Genomic DNA, 22,770 nt, shown 5'->3' on the forward strand with positions numbered 1-22,770 from the left:
CCACTATAAAGTATAATGCCCCTGTAGATGTACCCATACAGTATAATGCCCACATACAGTATAATGCCCCTTATAGATGTACCCATGCAGTATAATGCCCACACAGATCCCCTTCATACGGTACAATCCTCCATAGCTGCCTCCATACAGTATAATGTCCTCATAGCTGTCCCATGCAGTATAATGCCCCCACACAGTATAATCCCATCTTAGCAGGTGCCCCCACACAGTATAATGCCGCCTTAACCGGTGCCTTCATACGGTATAATGCCCCGTTAGCAGGTGCACCATACAGTATAATACACCCTTAGCAGCCCCCATACTGTATAATGTCCCCTTAGTTGCCCCTTACAGTATAAATGCCCGTACACAGTATAATGCCCCTTTAGCAGGTGCTCCCATGCAGTATAATGCCCTCTTAGCAGGTGCCACCATACAGTATAATGTCCCATAGTGCCTAATAAAAAATAATAAAACAAATACCTAGCCCCGTTCCCACGACTATTGGAGGCGATCCTTCTGCTACTCCGCTCTGTGCGACGAGTGAATCGGCACAGACCGGCGCGATGACATCACGGCTCACGAGCGCTTCACACAGAGATTGCTGAAGCGAGTGAATGCTGAGGTGACCGTTCCCTGCTTCAGCATTGGATTCAATTGTGTCTGCATCCTGAGGACCCAGATACAATTAAAACCGGGACATACCATCAGCTGCCCCGGACTACTGGACACCGGCCGGAATCTGGGATGGTTGGGAGGTATGCTATTTGTGTGTAAAGAAAGGCGGTGTTCTACTGTTCATATAGGCGTCATTAGGTGCTACTGGCACAGTAATATATGTACACTGTATAGAGGAGTTAATTTGCTTTCTTTCATTCATTTGAAGAATGCTGCATACAACATTCACCGAGAGGATCCAGTCTGGTGACCGAGTGTCACCTCATTAGTCTGTGTGTCTTAGTCCTTTTCAAAGATACATTCCATTTCATTGGCTCAATTTTGGAATGTCACGCAATTCGATTCTTCTATTGTGACGAAGGTCGCATGGCCAAAGTTATCATGTAAAAATCGGAATAAATGCTATTGTCATTTATGTTGCAGGCCAATATTTTTCTGAGAGTGCTGGACCTATCGTACAATGGATTTGGAAATGATGGAGCAGCTGCATTAGGAGATGCCCTGAAGATTAATAATGTTTTAGAAGAAGTAAATATCAGGTAAAAGCATATCTGTGAAATAATGGAAGTACAGTATCTTGTAGTCACAATTAATATCTGGTTTTTCATTGGCAGCGTGGTCTAAAAGTCGCAAATGGTTATCAAAGTTTTCTGCCACGTTTCTAAAGGGGAAAGTGGTGGTAAATGGTGAACAATGGTGTCGTGCGTGCTACACTACAACATACAGACCGTTTTGCTAATTCTCCCCCATTGCATGTCAACAAACATTGCAGTCTATGAAACGAGAGCTTCTCCTGTGCCCTCATAAATAAACTTTACTGGATTAACACACTGGGGGAAATACAGTATATTAAGACTGGCTTATAAAACGCCAGTCTTAAACTAATTTATCTTGGCAGAAATTGCGCCAAATATATTAAGAGGCGCACACCTCTTAATATATTTGGCACATTTTGGCGGTTTGAGCGTCAGAAGTGCAAATCTACGCCTGCTTTAAACAGGTGTAGATTTGTGCTATGTCACGCGTCTGGCGTAAATTATAATAAATCTGTTGTTCCGACAGAGGGCCCCTCTAGTCCCTTTGAATAAACACCGCCCCCTTTTCTCACCACTTTTGGAAAGTGAGCTAAGACACGCTCCAAAATTTGTCACTTATTTTACTCAAATCGTAAATCTGTTGATATGTTTCCCCCACAGTGATTTTGTGGCATTTTTTCAGCCATTTTTTGGGTTGCTAGAAAGTAAGCAATTGTTTGCCGGTAGTCAATAATAGAATATGAAGGTCTCCACACAATGTGTTTTGTTTTGTTTTTGTTCCTTTGTGGTGTAATTGGCCCCAGTGGCATGGTCTAGGTGTGGTATTTTTTATTTATAACCGAAAACTACACCCAAAACTACAATTGTCAGTGTGACTGATGTTGGCATTTTTTGGTGCATTTTTTTTGTTTGAACAAGGCCTTAAACATCCAGGAATGCCAAAGATTGTGGAAACAAGTTTAGGCTTCGTTCGCATCTGCGTTAGGGTCCTGTTCCGTCGGAACAGCACCCTGACTGACACAAACGGAAACCGAAGGTTAACATCAGGTGAAAAATGGTTTCCATTTGTCTCAGTTGTGCAAGGGTTCCGTCATTTTGACAGTATCAATAACGTAGTCGACTGCGCTATTGATTCCGTCAAAGCGAAACCATTGGCACCGGATCCGTCACCATTGAAATCAATGGTGATGGAAACGGAAACCTTTGGTTTCCGTTTGTGTCAGTCAGGGTCCCGTTCCGTCGGAACGGGACCCTAGCACAGATGTGAACTAAGCCTTAGACAGTTCATCCACTGTTGTATAAAAGGAAGAGATCAGAACAACTGTTGAAAGAAATATAAATAGTTTGATAAAAATCTCTGTATATTTTATTTTAAAGCAACAACCGGATCGCCATACAAGGGGCTGTACGTTTTGCTTTGTGCCTTAAAGAAAATAAAACGTTAAGAGTGCTAAAGGTAAGAAATGTGCCTATGTATAAGTGGCCATTTTGGGTCTAATTTGACTAGACACGTTGAAATCCAACATGATGTACAAATACAGCTGACAAAAGAATTATTGGGATTCTTTTTTTATGTAATAGTCACACTTTAAGTGAGTTTTTTCACATTTGGAAAATTCTGTATGAGGGCTTACTGTATCAGCAGCATGGTGTCACAATATTTCAGTCTGTGAGTCTGTATGTATGGGAAGATATGTCCTAATTTAGCAACGGTCCATATAATTGCATAGTGAAAGATGCCATAGTGGTGAACACCCATTTGTAGTCCTGTTCCCCAACATTACTGTACTTTGTAGGAATCAGGAGTTTTTGTATGTTTGCTGTGTTTATATGCTGTTCTACTGTTATTAGCATTCAGACATGCTGTTTTATTTATATTTTTCTGTTTTAGATGGCTAGAAATTCAATACAAAGTGATGGATGCTTTGCCATTTTAAAGTCAATTCAAGCAAACTCCGAGTCCGCTATAGAGTCCCTTGACTTCTCTGTAAGTAGAATATATTGATAACCATAATCAATCAAAAGGGTGAATTCATTTTTTTAAACTGAAAAATATACAGTGGATGCTATGGGAATTTTTTTTTGTTTAAAGACGACAGGGATTCTTTGGATCAGTAGGTAAATTGATCTGGCTGGTGGGTATAAGGGTGCTAAAACCATATGTAAGTCATGGAGTTTCCCCAATCCAGTCCTCAAGGAATCCAAAAAGGTAAAATATTTCCCAAAGATTCAGTGAAACTAATTAAAGGGTTTTTCAGTAGTAATAAAAAATGGACGCCCATGTAATTCATAGATGGGGCATGCCCAAGAGCTATTTTTTTTTAATTGGCTCTCCGGTCCCGTCCCTCCCCCCAGTGGTAAACACCCCTCTATGACGTCCAGGCCATAAGGAAAGGGGTTATCATCATGAGAAAATCCCTTTAATTGTTTCTGGATTAAAAAGTTGTCCAGGTCATGTGGCAGCAAAGCATCACCCCCCCACCCCCCAATTACATTGCTACCACCATGTTTGACTGCTATGTTCACTTTATTCCAGACATAGTTGGAACTGTGTTGTTCAAACATTTCCACTATAGACTTATTGGACCAAGAATAATATGACAAGCATCTACGGGATCATTCAGTATATTTTGGTTTTGTTTTGCAAATGTGAGATAAGCATTGATGTTACTTTTTTGATAACAGTCCGTGTAGTACGCCCTGTATTCCCTAATATGCTTGTGTGGCTGGCTAGTTTACATTGCCAGGTTGTAGCACTGTTCACTACCACTTTTCTTTTGAAATACTGAGATTGAAATTTATGAAACTACCGTATTTTTCGGACTATAAGACGCAGTTTTTAGCAAGAATAAATCTTGCTAAAAAGTCCCTGCATCTTATAGTCGGCAGTCAAGGGACCCGGCAGGGCCTCCTGAACGCTCCTTACTTAACCCCTTCCCGACCCGTGATGTGCCAGCACATCATGGGGAGGGGATGATGTTTGGAGCGGGCTCACGCGCTGAGTCCGCTCCATAGAGCAGCGTGTCAGAAGCTGACACCTGCAGTGTAACGGCCAGGAACAGCGATTGTGCTGTTCCTGGCCGGTAACTAGTTAAATGCCGCAGTCAATAGCGACCGCGGCATTTATAGTGGTTTTCCCATGAAGGACATTTATGACATAGCCACAGGATATGGGGGACCCGCATCTATCTCTAGAACGGGGCCCCCTAATCCCCGTGCTATCTTACTCGGCTCCGCTGTCTTCCGGCCACTTCCTGGTCACATGGTCGAGTTTCGGAAACAGCGTAACACGTGAGCTACGCAGCTTCCGTAACTCCCATAGAACGGAATAGTAGTTACAGACACAGTGTAGCTACTATGGGAGTTACGGAAACAACGTAGTTCAGCGAGTTATGCTGTTTCCATCACTCATCCATATATTGCAGTGTATTGTACCAGCCATCTAATGATCGCTGGTTCAAGTCCCCTAGGGGAACTAATAAAATGTGTAAATAAAAAATAAAAAATTTTCAGGAGTGTAAAAAATGTTTAAGTTAAAAAAAAAAAAAAAGTTTTTCCCAAGCACAATGTAAAAATAAAAAAATTGGTATTGCTGCGTCCATAAAAGTCAGAAACTATTACAATATAGCATTATTTGCCTCACACAGTGAACGGCGTAAAAAAAATAAATTTCAAACTCCAGAATCGTTGTCTTTTGGTCACCATAGCGCTAAAAAGAATGAAATAAAAAGTGATTAAAAAAATCATATGTACCAAAAGAATGCTGCTAATAAAAACTACAGCTCGTCCCGCAAAAAATAAGCCCTCACACCGCTCAAACGATGGAAAAATATAAGTTATGGCTCTCAGAATGTGGTGAAACTGAACAAATAATTTTTTTAAACCAATAGTTTTTTCTTTGTAAAAGTAGTAAAATACTAAATATTTTCCTATTTTCTGTTATATAAAACCTGCGTGCGTCTTATAGTCAGGTGCGTCTTATAGTCCGAAAAATATGGTAATCATACTCTATTTGACTAACACTCCCTTTTTCCAACACAGTGGCGCAAAGTGAAGATGTATTTATACTGATTCATTTAATTTAACAAAATCAGTGTAAGGCCACTTTCACACGGTAGTATTTTGGGCAGTATTTAATCAGTCAGTATTTCAAAGCCGAAATTAGGAGTGGAACCTACACAGAAAAAAAGTATAATGGAAAGATTTGTATCTATTCCATGTATTGAACCTATCCGTAGTTTTGGCTTCAAAATACTGATGCAAAATACTGCTCAATATATAGACTCCAAACACACTTGTAATAAGGGCTGGGCACTGTTTCTAACAAAAACATCCCCCCATGTCACCTAGGCAGCTCCATGAAATGATCCATACACGAGAAAAAACAATTAGAGCAGTTGAGGCCAATTTATATATAACATTTTTGACTTTTTTTTTTTTTTTTTTTTTATAATTCTTTATTTGTTTATTTTTCAAAAGATAATGTTACGTGTAATCAAGTCTAGCTTGTCAGAGAGCTTATTCAATACAGCGAGTTAATAATGACAACATGGACATAGAAAGTAAATAATAAATAATAAAATGAAATGAAAATAAGAATATATATAATATAATAAAATAATAATAAAGCAATGAAAAAGAAAACATTTCATGATACATGATGTACAATAGTAAATACATAGCTATATATTTATTTAAATAAATACCTGACATCTAATCAACAGATATAAAGGCTAATAGTACTCCCCTGATTTAATTTTCTGAGATTTAAGTTGCTCTCCCGTCAAAGAAAATTCAAATGTACATAAAGCCCAAGAAAGAGACAGTAAAAAACCAAAAAACTGTAAATAATCGGTGTTGGACCCTTAGGCTATGTTCACACGGAGTATTTTGGGGGAGGAATATCTGCCTCAAAATTCCGTTTGGAACTTTGAGGCAGATATTCCTCTCCCTGCACGCCGATTTTCGCGGCCATTATCGTGCCGTTTTTCGCCCGCGGCCATTGAGCGCCGCGGGCATAAAACAGCGAGATATACGCTTTCTCCTGCCTCCCATTGAAGTCAATGGGAGGTCGGAGGCGGAAGCGCCCGAAGATAGGGCATGTCGCTTCTTTTTCCCGCGAGGCAGTTTTACTGCTCGCGGGAAAAAGACGCAGACGCCTCCCATTGAAATCAATGGGAGGCGTTCTCGGGCCGTTTCTGCCGAGTTTTGCGACACGGTTTCCGCGTCAAAAAACTCTGCAAAATACCCCGTGTGAACATAGCCTTAATAGAAAAATAAGACTAACTGGGAAGAGTCTCCCCTACATTGTTTTCACCTTGTGATTGCTTCCAACTACGCCAAGGAGCCCATATATTAAGGAATAGAGAATGTGTATGTGTATGCCAACTAGAGATTTCTTCCAATCTATATATGTCTTGAACCTTATCCAGCCATTCTTGTAATCCCGGGGGTTTGCTATCTAGCCAATGAAGAGGAATCAAAGCTCGTGCGACGCTCAACAAATGTGTTACCAAATTGGTTTTAGAGGGGCGATATGTCTGAGAAGGTTGAGACAGCAACACCTCTGTAATTAGTAATGGAGAAGAAACCAATCCAATATCTCTCAAACACCCTTCTACTTCTGACCAAAACTTACGAATTTTGGAGCACGTCCACCAAATATGGGACATGGACCCTGTATTTGCTTGACATCTCCAACACAGATCATTTTCTATCAAATTTAATCTATATAATATTTCAGGTGTTCTATACCATCTAGCAATTAGTTTAAAGGAGCTCTCTTGCATTTTAATACATCGCAAGAAACCATGTGCGTTTTTCCCTAAAGCTTTGAGATCTGTATCTGAGAAGGTGGTATCTAGCTCTGCTTCCCACTGTCTCAAATATAATGGCACTTCAGGATGTTGGAGAGATATTATTATTTTATTATATAAGGAAGATAATAATTTCGGAATAGGTCTTGGTAACATAACATAGGTTTCAAACCACGAAATATCCCTTAAAGAAGGGACTTTAGAAAGAAAGCTTGCACAAGTTACAGAGAGATAAGATAGATGAGCTATACCTAACCGTCTCCCTCCCAAAAACTCACTCCATTCATGCTCGGCTGGCAACTTTCGATCCACTAATAAACTTGTCCACGGAGTGGTCCATAGGTCTTTCCAAATATTGAAAGGGTCTTTAAACGAACTTTCCAACACATATGGAATTATCGCTGCAGGTGCTAAGGGGGATGGAGAGGGTGACAAATGGAGTTGGGCATTTATTTTACGCCATACCGTAATAGTGTTCCAAGTAATATTTGATATTTTTCCTAATGAAGCGCTGTTCGGTGACTCCGTCCACAACATATGTAGGCGGTCAGCACCCAACAGGGCGAGTTCAAGTTCAATTGCTAACGTCTTGGGAGGAGATCTAACCAAGTCCAGCCACCTGCCCAGATGAAGAGCAATATAATAAGTATAAACATCTGGCAATCCTATCCCTCCCAACCTCTTAGATCTAATTAGAGTATGATGTGCAATTCTAGGTTTCTTATGCGCCCATAAATATTGAGAGAACATACGCCGAACTGTTGTAAAATATGATAAAGGCAGTTTGATGGGTACCATATTCATCAAATATAATATCATTGGCATGATATAAGTTTTCAAAACATTTTTACGTCCCATCCATGAAAGCATAGGTATATCATAAGTCTTTAGTAGGGATTTCAAGGAGTTCAATAAAGGAATGTAATTATGAGCAAATAGACCTTTTGTATCCTTTGCCAGCCAAACCCCTAAATACTTAATTTTGTATTCAGCCCATTTAAATGGTGAAGTACGTTTTAAAATGTCTACCGATGTTTGATTCAGGGAAATATTTAATACTTCAGATTTTGAATAGTTTATTTTAAAATTTGACATCTGGCCAAATTCTTCAAAAATAGAAATAAGACTTGAAAAAGCCTGAAAGGGGTTCGAAATCAGGACTAACAGATCATCTGCAAAAGCGGCCATTTTATAGGTTTTTCCCTCTATAGTGACGCCACAAATTTGCGATGTCTCCCTTATACTTTGGATTAATGTTTCCATAACTATTATAAAAAGAGAGGGTGATAGGGGACACCCTTGTCTTGTCCCGTTAGAGATTTTAAACGTGGACGATAGAGAACCATTCACCATCACCCTTGTGGTAGGGTCCGAGTAGAGTGACAACATTGCTTTCACATAATGAGTCGGAAATCCAAAATGCTCTAAGGTTTTTACCATATATGACCAGCTAACCCTATCAAACGCTTTTTCAGCGTCAGTACTAAGAAGTACCAATGGTACCTTTTTCACGTGAGCGTGTCTAATTATATGTAAAATTTTGACAGAATTGTCCTTCCCCTCACGCTCCCCCACAAATCCTGTTTGCTCTCGATGAATAATATATGGGAGAATGATACCCATCCGTCTCGCCAGTATCTTGGCCCAAAGCTTAATATCTGTATTTAATAATGAGATCGGCCTATAACTGCTACATAGGGACATATCTTTTCCTTCTTTCGGAAGAAGGGTAATATGAGCTAATAAAGCCTGTGGGGGGAGAGAGTCCCCCTTCAACAAACCATTAAAAAGAGTAACTAGATGAGGAAGGAGGGGATCCAACAACTTCTTATAATAAATTATAGGAAACCCATCAGGGCCAGGGCTTTTACCATTAGGGATAGATTTAAGAGTGGCCAAGATTTCAGACGAGGTAATGGGCAGAACGAGAGATTCTTTTTGCTCGGAACTAAGTTGTGGTAAGTTCATCCTAGAGAAAAAATTATCTACCCGTTTAGAAGTGTCAGGAGACGAGTGAAGAGGGACATCACTGGTTAGATTATACAGAGAGGAATAATATGTTCTAAAAACTTCCGCAATATCAGGTGTAGATGTAACATTTATACCCCGAGAAGTAGTGATCTGAGGTATAAAGGATTTGGTAACCTGCTTTTTGAGTAACGATGTCATTAATTTACTACTTTTATTTCCGTGCATATAAAAACGTTGACGACAGCGCATGTAAGTTTTAGCAGAGCTAATATTAAGGACATCTTTTAATTTATTCCTTAATATAGAAAGTTCCCCTTGAGTCTCTCTAGCCATGGTGGCCTTATGTATATGTTCCAGCTTCGAAATCTGCTTTAAAAGGGAGGAAATCTCTCCCATTCTCAATTTTTTCAGACGTGATCCCAAAGCTATAAGCTCACCTCTTATCACCGCCTTATGTGTTTCCCAAACATATGGGAAGGATACATCCGGCGTAATATTTTCTGTAAAAAAACATCTGCAATCTAGAAGAAATATCTGATAATCTCTTGTCGTCATCAATTAAAGTTTCATTTAATCTCCATGTAAATTCACGACACGGCATAGAGGTAAGTTGACATTCCAAGACAACAGGAGCATGGTCTGATAATGTAACTTGACCAATAGAGGCCCCGGTAACTAACGGGAGGGAATTTTCTTGTACGAAAATATAATCTAATCTCTGCCAGGAGGAATGCACAGAGGAATAAAATGAAAAATCTCGGACATCTGGGTTTTGTGTCCTCCAATAGTCTACCAAATGAAGGTCAGAAAGAGACTTTTTAATATGGGACAAAGCTCTATAAGATAAAGCTGACTTCTTAAAAGTAGAATCTAAAAGCGGATCTAAGGTTACGTTAAGATCCCCTCCTACTATCAATATTCCTTCTTGAAAAAGTGATAAAGCTTGTAATGTGGAACGCAACCATCCTGCCTGCCCTTTATTAGGTGTGTACAAATTCCCCAATGTAACTAAAGTATTCGCAATCCTGGCTTTAACAAAGACATATCTACCATCTGCATCTATGAGAGTATCTAGATGTTGAAAAGGAAGATTTTTATGAATAGCAATACTAACCCCTTTTGATGCCGACCTTGGGGTGCAGCTATGGAACCACATCGGAAATTGAGAATGAGAGAGATAAGGGACATGACCTATTCGAAAATGTGTCTCCTGAAAGAAGACCACATCTGATTTTTCCCTTCCTAAAAGGGAAATGATCTGACTGCGTTTAGAGGGGTTATTCAATCCATTCACATTAAAAGAGGAGATCTTTAATAGTGTCAAGATCTGATTAGGAGTCATGTATAAAATATATCCTAGAAAAAAATCCTTCTTCCTGATGTATCTTGTGAAAAAGAAATTAAAACATAAAAAATGATAAAAATGACAAAGTAAATATAATATCTACAAAAGGGGTTCCCCATGATAATACAAGGGGAAACCTCTCCAAAATACATTCAATCCTACAACCAACCTAGAATGGTTTTTGGCGTTAAAATGCCGGAAACTGGGGGTGGAGCCTGACCGCGCAGCAGATGGATGCTTGCTGAGAGCTCCTGAAAACTCACCTCTGTAAACTGCACTTCTACCGATGGTGACTGTCTAAATTATGGTCAGGACGCACAAAGACAGAAGCAGGGAGACCCCAGGCTCACCTAAAGCCCACGGACCTCAAGGAGATCTCGCTAAACTGTGGAAAACTAGGTCAGTAACTTCTTCCTCTGCTTCTGCTAAAATGGCTAAGATGGCGCCGGCTCCCCGTGCTGTGTCGGAAGAGGACTCAGACCGGAGTGAAGAGGAGGACGACAGGAGAGAACTGGGAGCTGCTGGTGGGGCCCCGATTACCCGATCTTTTCTCAAAAAAGCTTTGACTCAAGCTATGACTCCCCTCATTAAGGAGATAGCAGATATGCGAGCTGATATTAAACACATTGGTAACAGAGTTGAAAACCAGGAAGTGGCACAGAGCATGACGCTGCATTACTCTAAGGCTCTGGGGGATAAGACAGCATTGCATCAGCAATATTTAAACAATGCTTTTCTTCTTCTGGAAGATCAAGAAAATAGGAGTCGCAGAAAGAATATACGTTTTAAAGGTGTATCTGAATCTTGTGCCCCTGATTTTTTTAGATCAATGGCGCAAGTGGTCTTTACAGGGCTATTAGGGGAAGAACGGACCTCCCAAGTGATTCATAGAGCATTACGCCCGAAACCAAAACAAGGTGAACCCCCACGGGATGTGATCTGCGGGTTGCTCAGTTATGTTGATACAGCTGCAATTTTGGCTTCAGCGAGAGATAAACCTCCGATCGTGTACGAGGGATGTACTGTAAAACTTTTTCAAGATTTGGCATCTTCTACGCAGATGAAAAGGAGGAAGATGAAACCTCTGCTGGACCTGCTGCAGTCTAAAGGAATGTCTTCTCGCTGGCTGTTCCCGTTTGGTTTAGCCGTTTTAAAGGATGGGACTCAAATCACCATACGAGTACCTTCAGATCTTGCACGAGCTTGGGAGAGGCTGCAATTAGATCCGATTGAGGTCCCCTCATGGATGCCATTGGAAGATATGGGCACATTACCGCCGTTGCCTGACTCTGAGAACTGGCATCATGTCGCTGGCAGAGGTAAATTGCCTAGAGCCAAAAGAGGGTCGAGTTTATTGCATTTGCCATGACAGGCTTTTCTCTGTAGAGGCGCTGTTTCTGCTTTTTCTGTTTTCGTTTTTTTTTTTTTTGCTTTAAAAAGAAGCCTATGTATTTCTTTGTGTTGTTTCTGACCTTTCTTGGCAAGAGCATTTAGACCTGTAATGTCAATATAGGTTATGTTATTCAATAAGTTCTGGCTTATAAAGTTTTCAGTTATTGCATGATTATTTTTTATACATGATTTGGGAGGACCTTTGGGTTACTCCTTGTGGCAGGGAGGGGACACAGGGGTCTTCATTATGTTTTTGTGCTTAACAATAATCTGAATTTAAGCTTATTCAGTCATCAAAATACTCTTGCGTTAATTCTTTTTGGTGGAAGTGTTGGGTTGTGTTTACATTGTGATTTTTTGTCCGATCAGGATTTTTGTTTCTTCTTCCCTCCCCTATCATTCTCTCCTTCTTAATCTTACCATTTTTGACTTTTATTAAACATATATCACAAACAATCTTAAAATGCAGAAAGATAAGACTCTAGTAAGAATGGTGGAACTAGTAATAAATATTATTGCTGATACATTTACATGGGTTAACGAAATAATATACAGTTACTTATATCAGAATAGTATATGCCTCCCCTCACAAGGGGAAATTTTCAAACCTAGTGAGTATGCTATAAGTATATTGAGTAAAGCACTGTCACTTTATTCTACCCTCCTTTGTTTACATGTACTCAATATACTTATAGCATACTCACTAGGTTTGAAAATGTCCCCTTGTGAGGGGAGGCATATACTATTCTGATATAAGTAACTGTATATTATTTCGTTAACCCATGTAAATGTATCAGCAATAATATTTATTACTAGTTCCGCCATTCTTACTAGAGTCTTATCTTTCTGCATTTTAAGATTGTTTGTGATATATGTTTAATAAAAGTCAAAAATGTTATATATAAATTGGCCTCAACTGCTCTAATTGTTTTTTCTCGTGTATGAAAAATACTGCTGTGTGAAAGCGGCCTAAAAGCTGTATTTACCTTTTGGCCTCTTGTCGTCACTGGGGCTTCTGGAATTTTTACATTTATCACTGTTGCCTCTGCAAAGAACACACAGAGTATAGGACGCTATAGGGCTGAGTTCACACGGGGTGAATACGCTGCATAAAAGCACATAGCGTATCCGTCCTGTGCGCCTCAGGGAATTCCGGGCAAAAGACAGCACCAAACTGTGGTGTAGTTTTTCGCCCGGAATGTCCGTTGTGGAAAACTGCAGCACTTAAACGTTTCATCTCAGGAGACCGCTGCAGTGGCGGTCACATGGGATGAAGCGTCATCCCAGGAGGCCAGCCCTCTGACCTCATCCAGGCCAGCCTCCTGGCATGGTTTCATCCCATGTGACTGCCGCTACAGCCTGTGATTCGCTGCAGTGATCACATGGGATGAAATGTCATCTCAGGAGGCTGCGCTGGAGGGAGGAACACAGAATTCTGGGTAAGTATGGGATTCTTTTTTTCTGAGTTGCGTTTTTTACGCCGCAAAAAATGCAACAACTGCTATTTGTTGCTGGATTTACCTCCCTATTGCATTCAGTGGGGAAATCCTGCAACAAATAAGCAGTGTTTACCCAAATACAATTGACATGCTACGGAATAAAATGCTGCACCGCAGGTCCATTTGGGCGTTTTTTTTCCGTTCTGTATTTACGCAGCGTGTGGATGAGATTTGTTTTCTCATCCACTTTGCTGCTTCTGTATTTGCTGCAGATTTTCCGCAATGAATTCCGTTGCGGAAAAACTGCAGTATTTAAGCAACGTCTGAACTAACCCCAAGAGAGGAATAGAGGTCGCATCCCTTATATTTTATATTAATAAAACCATTCATATTGGATCTGGTATTCAGATTTCAAGACTTTATTATTAAATCATTTAGTCATGTTGCATTAGGATAGGCTGAACTAGATGGACTTGTGTCTTTTTTCAGCCTTACATACTATGTTCTGTTTTTTACGTGTAAACGTGATGCAATGCTTTATCTTTATTGTTCTTTTCATTATTTTAGGATATTGTTGTAAATAAACAGTTTGATGATCTATATGCTATTGTAAAGACAACTATGCCAAATTTATCTATCAAACTTGGAGGAAATTCTGACATGTTCAAAAGAACTATTCATACGGTAAGATCATATGCTTTTTTACAGTTTTCTAGTGATTTTGGATCTAGGACTATGTTGGCACTATACATATACATATACATAAATACATATATATATATATATATATATATATATAAATAAAGATTATTATTATTGTATTATTATGTAGTTGTTTTTTTTTACTAAGGGCCCATTCACATATGTCCTGTCTTCCAGGCTCAGCAAATTTTTTCAGCCATATTGGTTGTCACCTTTTAATAAGCTTCTCAGAAAAGGGACGGTAAACGGCCATTTTCTCAGCATGTTCAATCCATAACAAAGTGACAATTTAAAGATTCAAACGTGACAACTAATATGGCTCCCGTACCTGTTGTCACCTTTGTAAAAAAACGGCCATCACAACAGAAAAAGTAAACATTTTCTGTAAGTAAATAGAACAGAATTACTAAACTTTGCTGCTGCTCTGACTTCTGATTTACTAATTTATAGTCCATTTTATGTTCGGTGGAAATACTTATTAATTACATGATAATAGATTTTGTGGGGCCCAAACTGAAAGACCAGGATGTAAATAATCTGTCATTGCTGATCAGTAGCGTCCTATGTTGATTTTTTAGCTGTACACCTGCTTGTTTTTTCAGGCAGACCCAATGAGCAAACTAAAAGAATATTCAAAGGAAAATAACCTGCAGCTAACTGAATTGTTGGCAAAAATGGATGAGGAAAAGAGCGCCCTGGTGACTCATGAAGATTTTAAACGCAACATAATGGCAAGTTCCCTGTTCAATGTCCCAAGGCAGAAAATAATTGAAAGCCTCAAGCATAATAATAGAAGCATCTAATAAATTTTGCATGAAGCAGGTCTGGCAGTTGAAAAGCTGAATCCACAATTGTGTAATACTGTGATGCAGCACAGAATATTGGGGATATTAATGGCCCATTGCACCTATTATCCAATCGGGTGGCTCATAAAGTACAATAAGACTAGGGCTACACGACAACTTTTTCCGTAAAACGGGTCGTACGACCAAAGATTGCTTTGTCACCCTGCCTGCAGGTAATGAAAGCCAATGTGACCGACCACGTTGCGACCTGCAGATGGCCGCGACATGAGTCTCAAGAAATCAGAACCTGTTGGACTTTTTGTGACTGTTGTAAATCCAGCCTAAAGTTCACATCACAAAAGTATTACCTGGAATGTCAGACGATCGTATCCTGATCATCAAATGATAAGAACTAGACTGATTTCATAGACTATTTTCTATTACAGAACATCGGGGTTGCCATGTCCAAAGAAGAAATTCAGAAACTGATAAATTTCCTGGACAAAGATAAGAGTGGCACGATTGATATCAGGTGATTATTAAATATTATATGGATTTTACATTATGATTATATTACACTGTCCTGGGGACAAAAGCTATTAACTGGGCATTTAGAAATTGGAGCTGGCTATGATGTTTGCTATATAAAATACAGTAGTCAGAATATGTATAAGCTGGTTACATGGTAAGCTATACTAGTCCTTCTCAATGAATTAGAATATCATCAAAAAGTTAATTTATTTCAGTAATTTAATTCAAAAAGTGAAACTCATATATTATGTAGATCCATTACACACACAGAGTGAGCTATTTCCAGCATTGTTTTCTTTTAATGTTGATGATTATGGCTAACAGTTAATGAACACCCAAAATTTAGTATCTCAGAAAATTAGAATATTCTATAAGCCCAATTTCCAAATGTTGGCCTACTGAAAAGTATATGCACTCAATAGTTGGTCGGGGCTCCTTTTGCATGAATTACTGCATCAATGCGACGTGGCATGGAGGCGATCAGCCTGTGGCACTGCTGAGGTGTTATGGAAGCCCAGGTTGCTGTGATAGAGGCCTTCAGCTCGTCTGCATTGTTGGGTCTCGGGTCTCATCTTCCTCTTGACAACAATCCATAGATTCTTTATGGGGTTTAGATCAGGCGAGTTTGCTGGCCAATCGAGTGCAGTGATACTGTGGTTATTAAACCAGGTATTGGTAGAATTTGGAGTTCAGAGTCAACGCAGCTGTCTACCAGGAAGTTTTAGAGCACTTCATGCTTCCCTCTGCTGACAAACTTTATGGAGATCCTGATTTCATTTTCCAGCAGGACTTGGCACCTGCCCACACTGCTAAAAGTACCAATACCTGGTGTAATAACCACAGTATCACTGCGCTTGATTGGCCAGCAAACTCGCCTAACCTAAACCCGTTAGAGAATCTATAGGGGTATTGTCAAGAGGAAGATGAGACACCAGACCCAACAATGCAGATGAGCTGAAGGCCACTATCAAAGCAACCTGGGCTTCCATAACACCTCAGCAGTGCCACAGGCTGATCGCCTCCATGCCACGCCGCATTGATGCCGTAATTCATGCAGAGTCGGAGCCCCGACCAACTATTGAGGGCATATACTGTACATACTTTTCAGTAGGCCAACATTTCGGTATTAAAAATAATTTTTGAAATTGGGCTAATAAAATATTCTAATTTTCTGAGACACAAAATTTTGGCTTTTCATTAACTGTTAGCCATACTCATCAACATTAAAAGAAAAAAATGCTGGAAATAGATCACTCTGTGTGTAATGAATCTATATAATATATGAGTTTCACTTTTTGAATTGAATTACTGAAATAAATTAACTTGATGATATTCTAATTCATTGAGAAGGACTAGTATATGGGGAATAACATGTATGCTGATAGTATTACTGGCTAACCCTGAGCTAGTACCACTAACAATCCTGCATCCACAATCATTTAATATTTCCCATTTAACATGTGTAAATATATTACAATGGAGACTATTAATTTCTGGCTTAATACTTTTCATGTAGTGAAGAAGGCAGCAGAGCTATTCTCTTTCCCTATAATGGTCTCCTATGAATAACTGGACCTAGCAACTATGGTAAAATGTACATTACACTCTCTTCTTGTACTGAATGACTCTAGACACAACTATGTTTGCTAACCAGTTAGGTCCATCAGCAGTGGATTAAGAAATATTATAGGACTTCTAACCCCCTACATCAGTACGCAGCTTTGATATTATCTCACCACAAAGTCATATGGGTCATACACACATAACATCTCCCCCATAAACGTACATGCTCGAAAAGGCAAAAATTGCATGCTTATTTCAATAGGAAGAAGGGGATAAGGACTTGTCAGATAACTTTGGCCCCTGCAAACTTCATTGCATTGGCTTAGCTCCTACAGGAATAATGTATCAGGCAAGTTAAATTGCAACATGTCCAATCCTGGTTTCCCCGGGTGTCTGACAGTTGAGTGGCCCTATACCAATAAGCGTGTCTACTGAGCTCACCAACATTAGTAGGATCAGCCAGCGGACATGTATCTAATGTGTATGGCAGGCTTCATATTTACATTGGAGGACACTTAGTTCCTGAGTAAAGTAAAACATTTATACAACATGATCGAGAGTATCTGACTTTACTGAAGTATACCTGCTGAAAAAAGGCACACTGGTTCTCCTGGAGATCTGTTTAAAGGGGTTGTCCACTACCGTACAACTGATGACCTATCCATTGAATAGGTCATCAGTATATGATCGGTGGGGGTCCGACACCCGGACCCACGCCCCGTTCAGCTGCTCCATCTGCCTCCGTGCACCAGACGTCCATATCGGAAGCAGATGGCTCCAGTCACGGAATAGTGGCTGAGCTGCAGTACTGGTGGATAGATCATCAGTTGACCGGTAGTGGACAACCCCCTTAATAATTCACTGAACAAAGATGACTGCTTATCTGCATTTCTGTGGAAAATCACAAATATTACTCAACCCTGTTAAATGAGTATGTTATTGATATGTGCTGGTTTTGTATGTCTATAGTATAGATCTGACCAAGGGTGCAAAATTGAAAAGCAAGTGGGTGCTGGAGTAAAATATAATATTATATAGTGGTAGTGTATGTATTTGATATATGTTTAATAACTATAATATTTTTCATAGGCGCAAACTAGTAGACGGTTGTCTAACTTTAGGTCATTGTTGTGCCTTTCATTTCTTTACAGTGAGTTTCACAAGGCCCTGTCTTCTGGATGTAAGCAGCCATAAAAGGGATTGTTTTCTTCAATGGAGCACTTTCATGTTGATGGCCATTGTTAGTCTTGTTTAAATGTTCTACTTTCTGTTGATACTTTGGGGGGAATTTATCAATGGCTGAATGCCAGTATTATTGCAGTAAAAGGCACAAATTATGGCGCACGCATTTGCGCAATAATTTTTGACATTTTGCCGCTTTACATCGCCTCCCTCACTTTTACCGCAGCCCGACAAACGAACTATAATTTCCGCCAGGAACTGATGAAATTATAGGGGAAATATAGATTTCCCTTTCTGGCACACGGACAGCCAGAGATGCACCAAATCTATTAAGAGGCATGAGCCTCTTAAAATTAAGGCGTATTTTACTCTAGTGCCCTTTTTAATTAAGACTGGCATATGAAGCACCAGTCTTAATAAATTGCCCCCATTGTTTAAAAATTAGTCGTTTTCAAACAAATTACATATTCAGTAAAGTCAGATCACTGGGAGTTCTGACCACTGGGAAACCCATTGATCCCAAGAACGACTGTAGCCAGTCCACGCCCCTTGCAGAGGACACCCATACATTGTCACTTATGATTAGACGCATATGGCACAAGTCGCAATTAGTGAAAAAAAAATATTGCAACACTCGTGCCATTTGCGCTGCTTATGCCACTTTCTAAAAAGTGGAAAGAGCTTAGTGAATGGGCGGGGCCATCCGCTGCCCAAAAATTTACTATAACTTACGCCAGAAACTGGTGTAAATAATGGCGCAAATCTACTTCAATTCATAGCTGCAGTAGATTTTACTTTTGTGATGCATGGATGGCAAGAGAAGGCATGCACCTATTATTAAATTAGGGGCATTTTACTCTAGTATGTTTTAGACTTAGACTCAGGTTTTAAATGCCAGTCTTAATACATTTCCCCCAATATGTTATTTGTGGGAAAGCACCTTACAACTTCCATTACGAAATGTAAAGTATGTCTTGTTACTCACTAAGCTGCTGTTATATGACCGGTTATAGTTCAGATATAATAAAGTTAAAATATTCTATGCTATGAATTTTAGTTGTTACATTAACGATTTATGTTTCTATTTTGTATACAACTGTGGGTCATTATATTGTTACTATGTTAAAGACCATTACAATATATCTTAGGCCACTCTTCTTAGGGCCTGTTCACATCAGCGTTTGCCTTCCGTGTGGGCTTTCCATTCATCTGTTCCGTCAGAGGAACGGAAAGCATCCTTTCCGTTTGCAAGACCATTGATTTCAATGGTATTTTCTTGGTTTCTGTTATGTTGATATGGGTGGGACAAATATTAACCCCTTCAGGACCCAGCCTGTTTTGGCCTTCAGGACGAAGACGATTTTTCAAATCTGACGTGTCACTTTATGTGGTAATAACTTGGGAATGCTTTTACCTATCCAAGTGATTCTGAGATTGTTTTCTCGTGACATATTGTACTTTATCTTCGTGAAAAAATTTGGTCGATACATTCAGTATTTATTGGTAAAAAACACCAAAGATTTGAAGAAAATTTGCAAAAATTAGCATTTTTCTAAATTTAAATGTATCTGCTTGTAAAACAGATAGTAATACCACACAAAATAGTTACTAGTTTACATTTCCCATATGTCTACTTTATGTTTGCATCGTTTTTACTTAGAACTTTAGCAGCGATTTCTCATATTTTCAAGAAAATTTCGAAAGGCGATTTTTACATGGACCAGTTCAGTTCTGAAGTGGCTTTGAGAGCCTTCTATATTAGTAAGTCCCCATGTATCACCCCATTTTAAAAACTGCATCCCTCAAAGTATTCAAAACAGCATTCAGAAAGTGTTTCAACCCTTTAGGCGTTTCACAGAAATTAAAGCAACGTAGAGGTGAAATTTACAAATTTCATTTTTTTTTAATAAAATTCATTTGTAATAAAAAAAAATTCTATACCACAAAGTTTTACCCGAGAAATGGAACTCATTATTTATTGGCCAGATTCTGCAGTTTTTAGAAATGTCCCACATGTGGCTCCAATGCGCTAATTTACTGAAATACAGGCCTCAGAAGCAAAGGAGCACCTAGTGGATTTTGGGGTTTTTGGATTTTGGGGTTTGAAGAGGTCTTGTGGGGCCAAAACAATAAAGACCCCCAAAAGTGACCTCATTTTGGAAACTACACCCCTCAGGGAATTTATCTAGGGGTATAGTTAGCATTTTGAACCCACAGTTTTTTTGCTAAATGTATTTGAATTAGTATGTAAAGATGAAAATCTACTTTTTTTTTCTGAAAAAAAGGTAGAAATGTTTAATTTTTTCAAGGAATAAAAGAGAAAAAACACCCCAACATATGTAAAGCAATTTCTTCCAATTATAGCAATACCCCATATGTGGTAATAAACTGCTGTTTGGACCCACAGCAGGTCTCAGAAGGGAAGGAGTACCATTTGGATTTTGAAATTCTGATTTTGCTGGAATAGTTTTCAGTGCCGTGTCGTGTCGTACTTGCAATGCACTGGAGGGAACAAAATAGTGGAAACCCCCGAAAAGTGACCCCATGTCAGGTTTGAAGAGGTCTTGTGGGGCCAAAACCATAAAGACCCCCAAAAGTGACCTCATTTTGGAAACTACACCCCTCAGGGAATTTTTCTAGGGATAAAGTTAGCATTTTGACCCCACAGTTGTTTTGCTGAATTCATTGGAATTATTCTGTAAAGGTAAAAATCTAATTTTTTTTTTTTTAAAAAAAGGTACCCATTTTTAATTTTTACAAGGAATAAAGGAGAAAAAGCACCCTAACATTTGTAAAACAATTTCTCCCGATTACGGAAATATGCCATATGTGGTAATGAACTGCTGTTTGGACCCACAGCAGGGCTTAGAAGGGAAGGAGCGCTATTTAGCTTTTGGAGCTCAAATCTAGCTGAAATGGTTTTTGGGTGCCATGTCGCATTTGCAAAGCCCCGGAGAGGACAAAACAGTGGAAACCACACAAAAGTGACACCCATTTTGGAAATTACACCACTTAAAGAATCTATCTAGGGGTATAGTGAGCATTTAGACCCCACAAGTATTTTGCAGGATTTATTAGAATTAGGCCGTGAAAATGAATATCAACATTTCTTCCACTAAAATCTGAATTTTTTCAATTTCACAAAGGATAAAGGAGAAAAAATCTGCCCAATATTTGTAAAGCAATTTCTCCCGAGTATGGCTATACCCCACATGTGGTCATAAATGTTTTTTCATTAGAAATTAATTAACCCTTTCCGGACTGAACCATTTTTTTTCTTTTTCCTTTTTGGTTTTTCCCTCCTCGCATTCCAAGAGCCATAACTTTTTTATTTTTCCGTCAATAGAGTGGTGGGGGGCTTATTTATTGAGGGGTGAGCGGTCATTTTTATTGGTACAATTTTTTGCTACATACAACTTTTTTAGCACTTTTTATTACATTTTTTAGTAGAGCCAAGGTAACCAAAAAACAGCGATTGTGCCGTTTTAAATTCTTTATTTTTCACGTGAGACGCTCCATACATCACCCCCCACACTACCACATGCTATGTCGTGGTGCGCAAAGGGGTTAATATGCAGCGGATGGTGCAGAGTGAAAATTACAATTTACCCTTTCACCTATGACCGCACCCCTGGAGAGACGTCCCATCCGCTGGACAGGAAACCTGAGGATATAAAAAGGGACACACCTCTCCACACACCCAGTCAGGTTTCCTGTCCTCCGGATGGAAGGATTGTACTGAGGAAAAGCACTTCTCCCGGGGTTGCAGACCCCCTAGCAAGGTATTACCTTATTCCACTAGGGGTGCTCTGGAAGGTATAAGTCTCCTTTTGGAGGGAGCAACCTTGAGCCTGGTACAGGTACTCCCTCCTCTCCCGGTCCATCGCCTCCCTCCTGCAGCCTGCAAACGGAGGTGGTTTAAGGTCCACCGTGGTCCTTCCTCTGGCGGGGAGCGGCTTCCCGGGGTCATGTTCAGCTCAGCTGGACCATGCCCAGTGTTTGCGGCTTTCCGGCGCATTGACAGGCACTTCCGGTCGCCGCGACGCGTCACTTCTGGTGGGGTGATGCGTCCAACACTCCAGGAGGCGGTGGTTCCGGTGACCCATGCGGGGAGGAGGCGCTCCAGCGTCCGGAGCCGAGGGCCTCCCAGCCAATCCATGGCCTATTTAGGCCTATAACAGCAGGAGCTTCGGTCTCCAGTCTTCTTCCTCCATTATGGAAACGCCAGGAGAAGCACCAGCATGCACTGACCGCTCGGATGCCAAATCCTCCAGTCCGGTATTTGAGGACGCCAGGAATATGGGGTAAGATAAAAAAAAAACCTTCCTTACTAAATACTGTTACCCTTTCTTCTGTACATATGTTTAGGCCAGAGATTGTCATAGAAAAAAACGGGATAAGGCCCATAACAAGGAATGTGCTATTTGTAAAAAGAAACTAGCATCATCCTATAACAAAAGGCTCTGTCAGAAATGTTTAGACAACTTCATCTCAGAAGAGTCTACAAACTTAGCCACAAGTATCAAGGATATTGTGAGGGCTGAAGTTAGAAACTCAATAAAGTCCCTTAAAAGGAAAAAAGTTCCACCATCTGCCTCTTCTAGCCGGATGGATTCTGATTCCTCAGCTTAGGAGGATCCTCAACTAGGAGAAGAAGGGGAGTACAGCTCCTTAGATTCCTCAGGTGAGGATGAGGGAGAAAGGAATTTGTTCCCAACTGAGGACATAGACCTACTCCTTAAAACGGTAAGGGCAACTATGAACATAGATGATCCTAAGGAACCTCGGTCTGTCCAGGACATAATGTTTCAAGGCCCAGGACCTAAAAAG

General features: G+C 39.9%; 1 protein-coding gene across 2 annotated transcripts in view; it reads left to right on the forward strand.

The window, feature by feature from the left end:
- LOC142656102 (uncharacterized) overlaps positions 1-18,976 on the forward strand; it is a 38,942-nt gene extending 19,966 nt beyond the window's left edge. The window contains exons 7-13 of one of the 2 annotated variants that reach the window (XM_075830992.1): positions 1,102-1,217; positions 2,592-2,670; positions 3,106-3,201; positions 13,745-13,861; positions 14,482-14,610; positions 15,111-15,196; positions 17,910-18,976. In XM_075830992.1, the coding sequence (XP_075687107.1) occupies positions 1,102-1,217; positions 2,592-2,670; positions 3,106-3,201; positions 13,745-13,861; positions 14,482-14,610; positions 15,111-15,196; positions 17,910-17,952 (666 nt within the window). In that variant the 3' untranslated portion in view covers positions 17,953-18,976. Of the gene's footprint in view, positions 1-1,101; positions 1,218-2,591; positions 2,671-3,105; positions 3,202-13,744; positions 13,862-14,481; positions 14,611-15,110; positions 15,197-16,711; positions 16,767-17,909 lie in introns of those variants that run through there. The other variant, XM_075830983.1, reaches the window with a different exon arrangement.
- Positions 18,977-22,770: the final 3,794 nt, after the last annotated feature.

Source organism: Rhinoderma darwinii, chromosome 1 (assembly GCF_050947455.1).
Source record: "Rhinoderma darwinii isolate aRhiDar2 chromosome 1, aRhiDar2.hap1, whole genome shotgun sequence".
Classification (NCBI taxonomy): domain Eukaryota; kingdom Metazoa; phylum Chordata; class Amphibia; order Anura; family Rhinodermatidae; genus Rhinoderma; species Rhinoderma darwinii.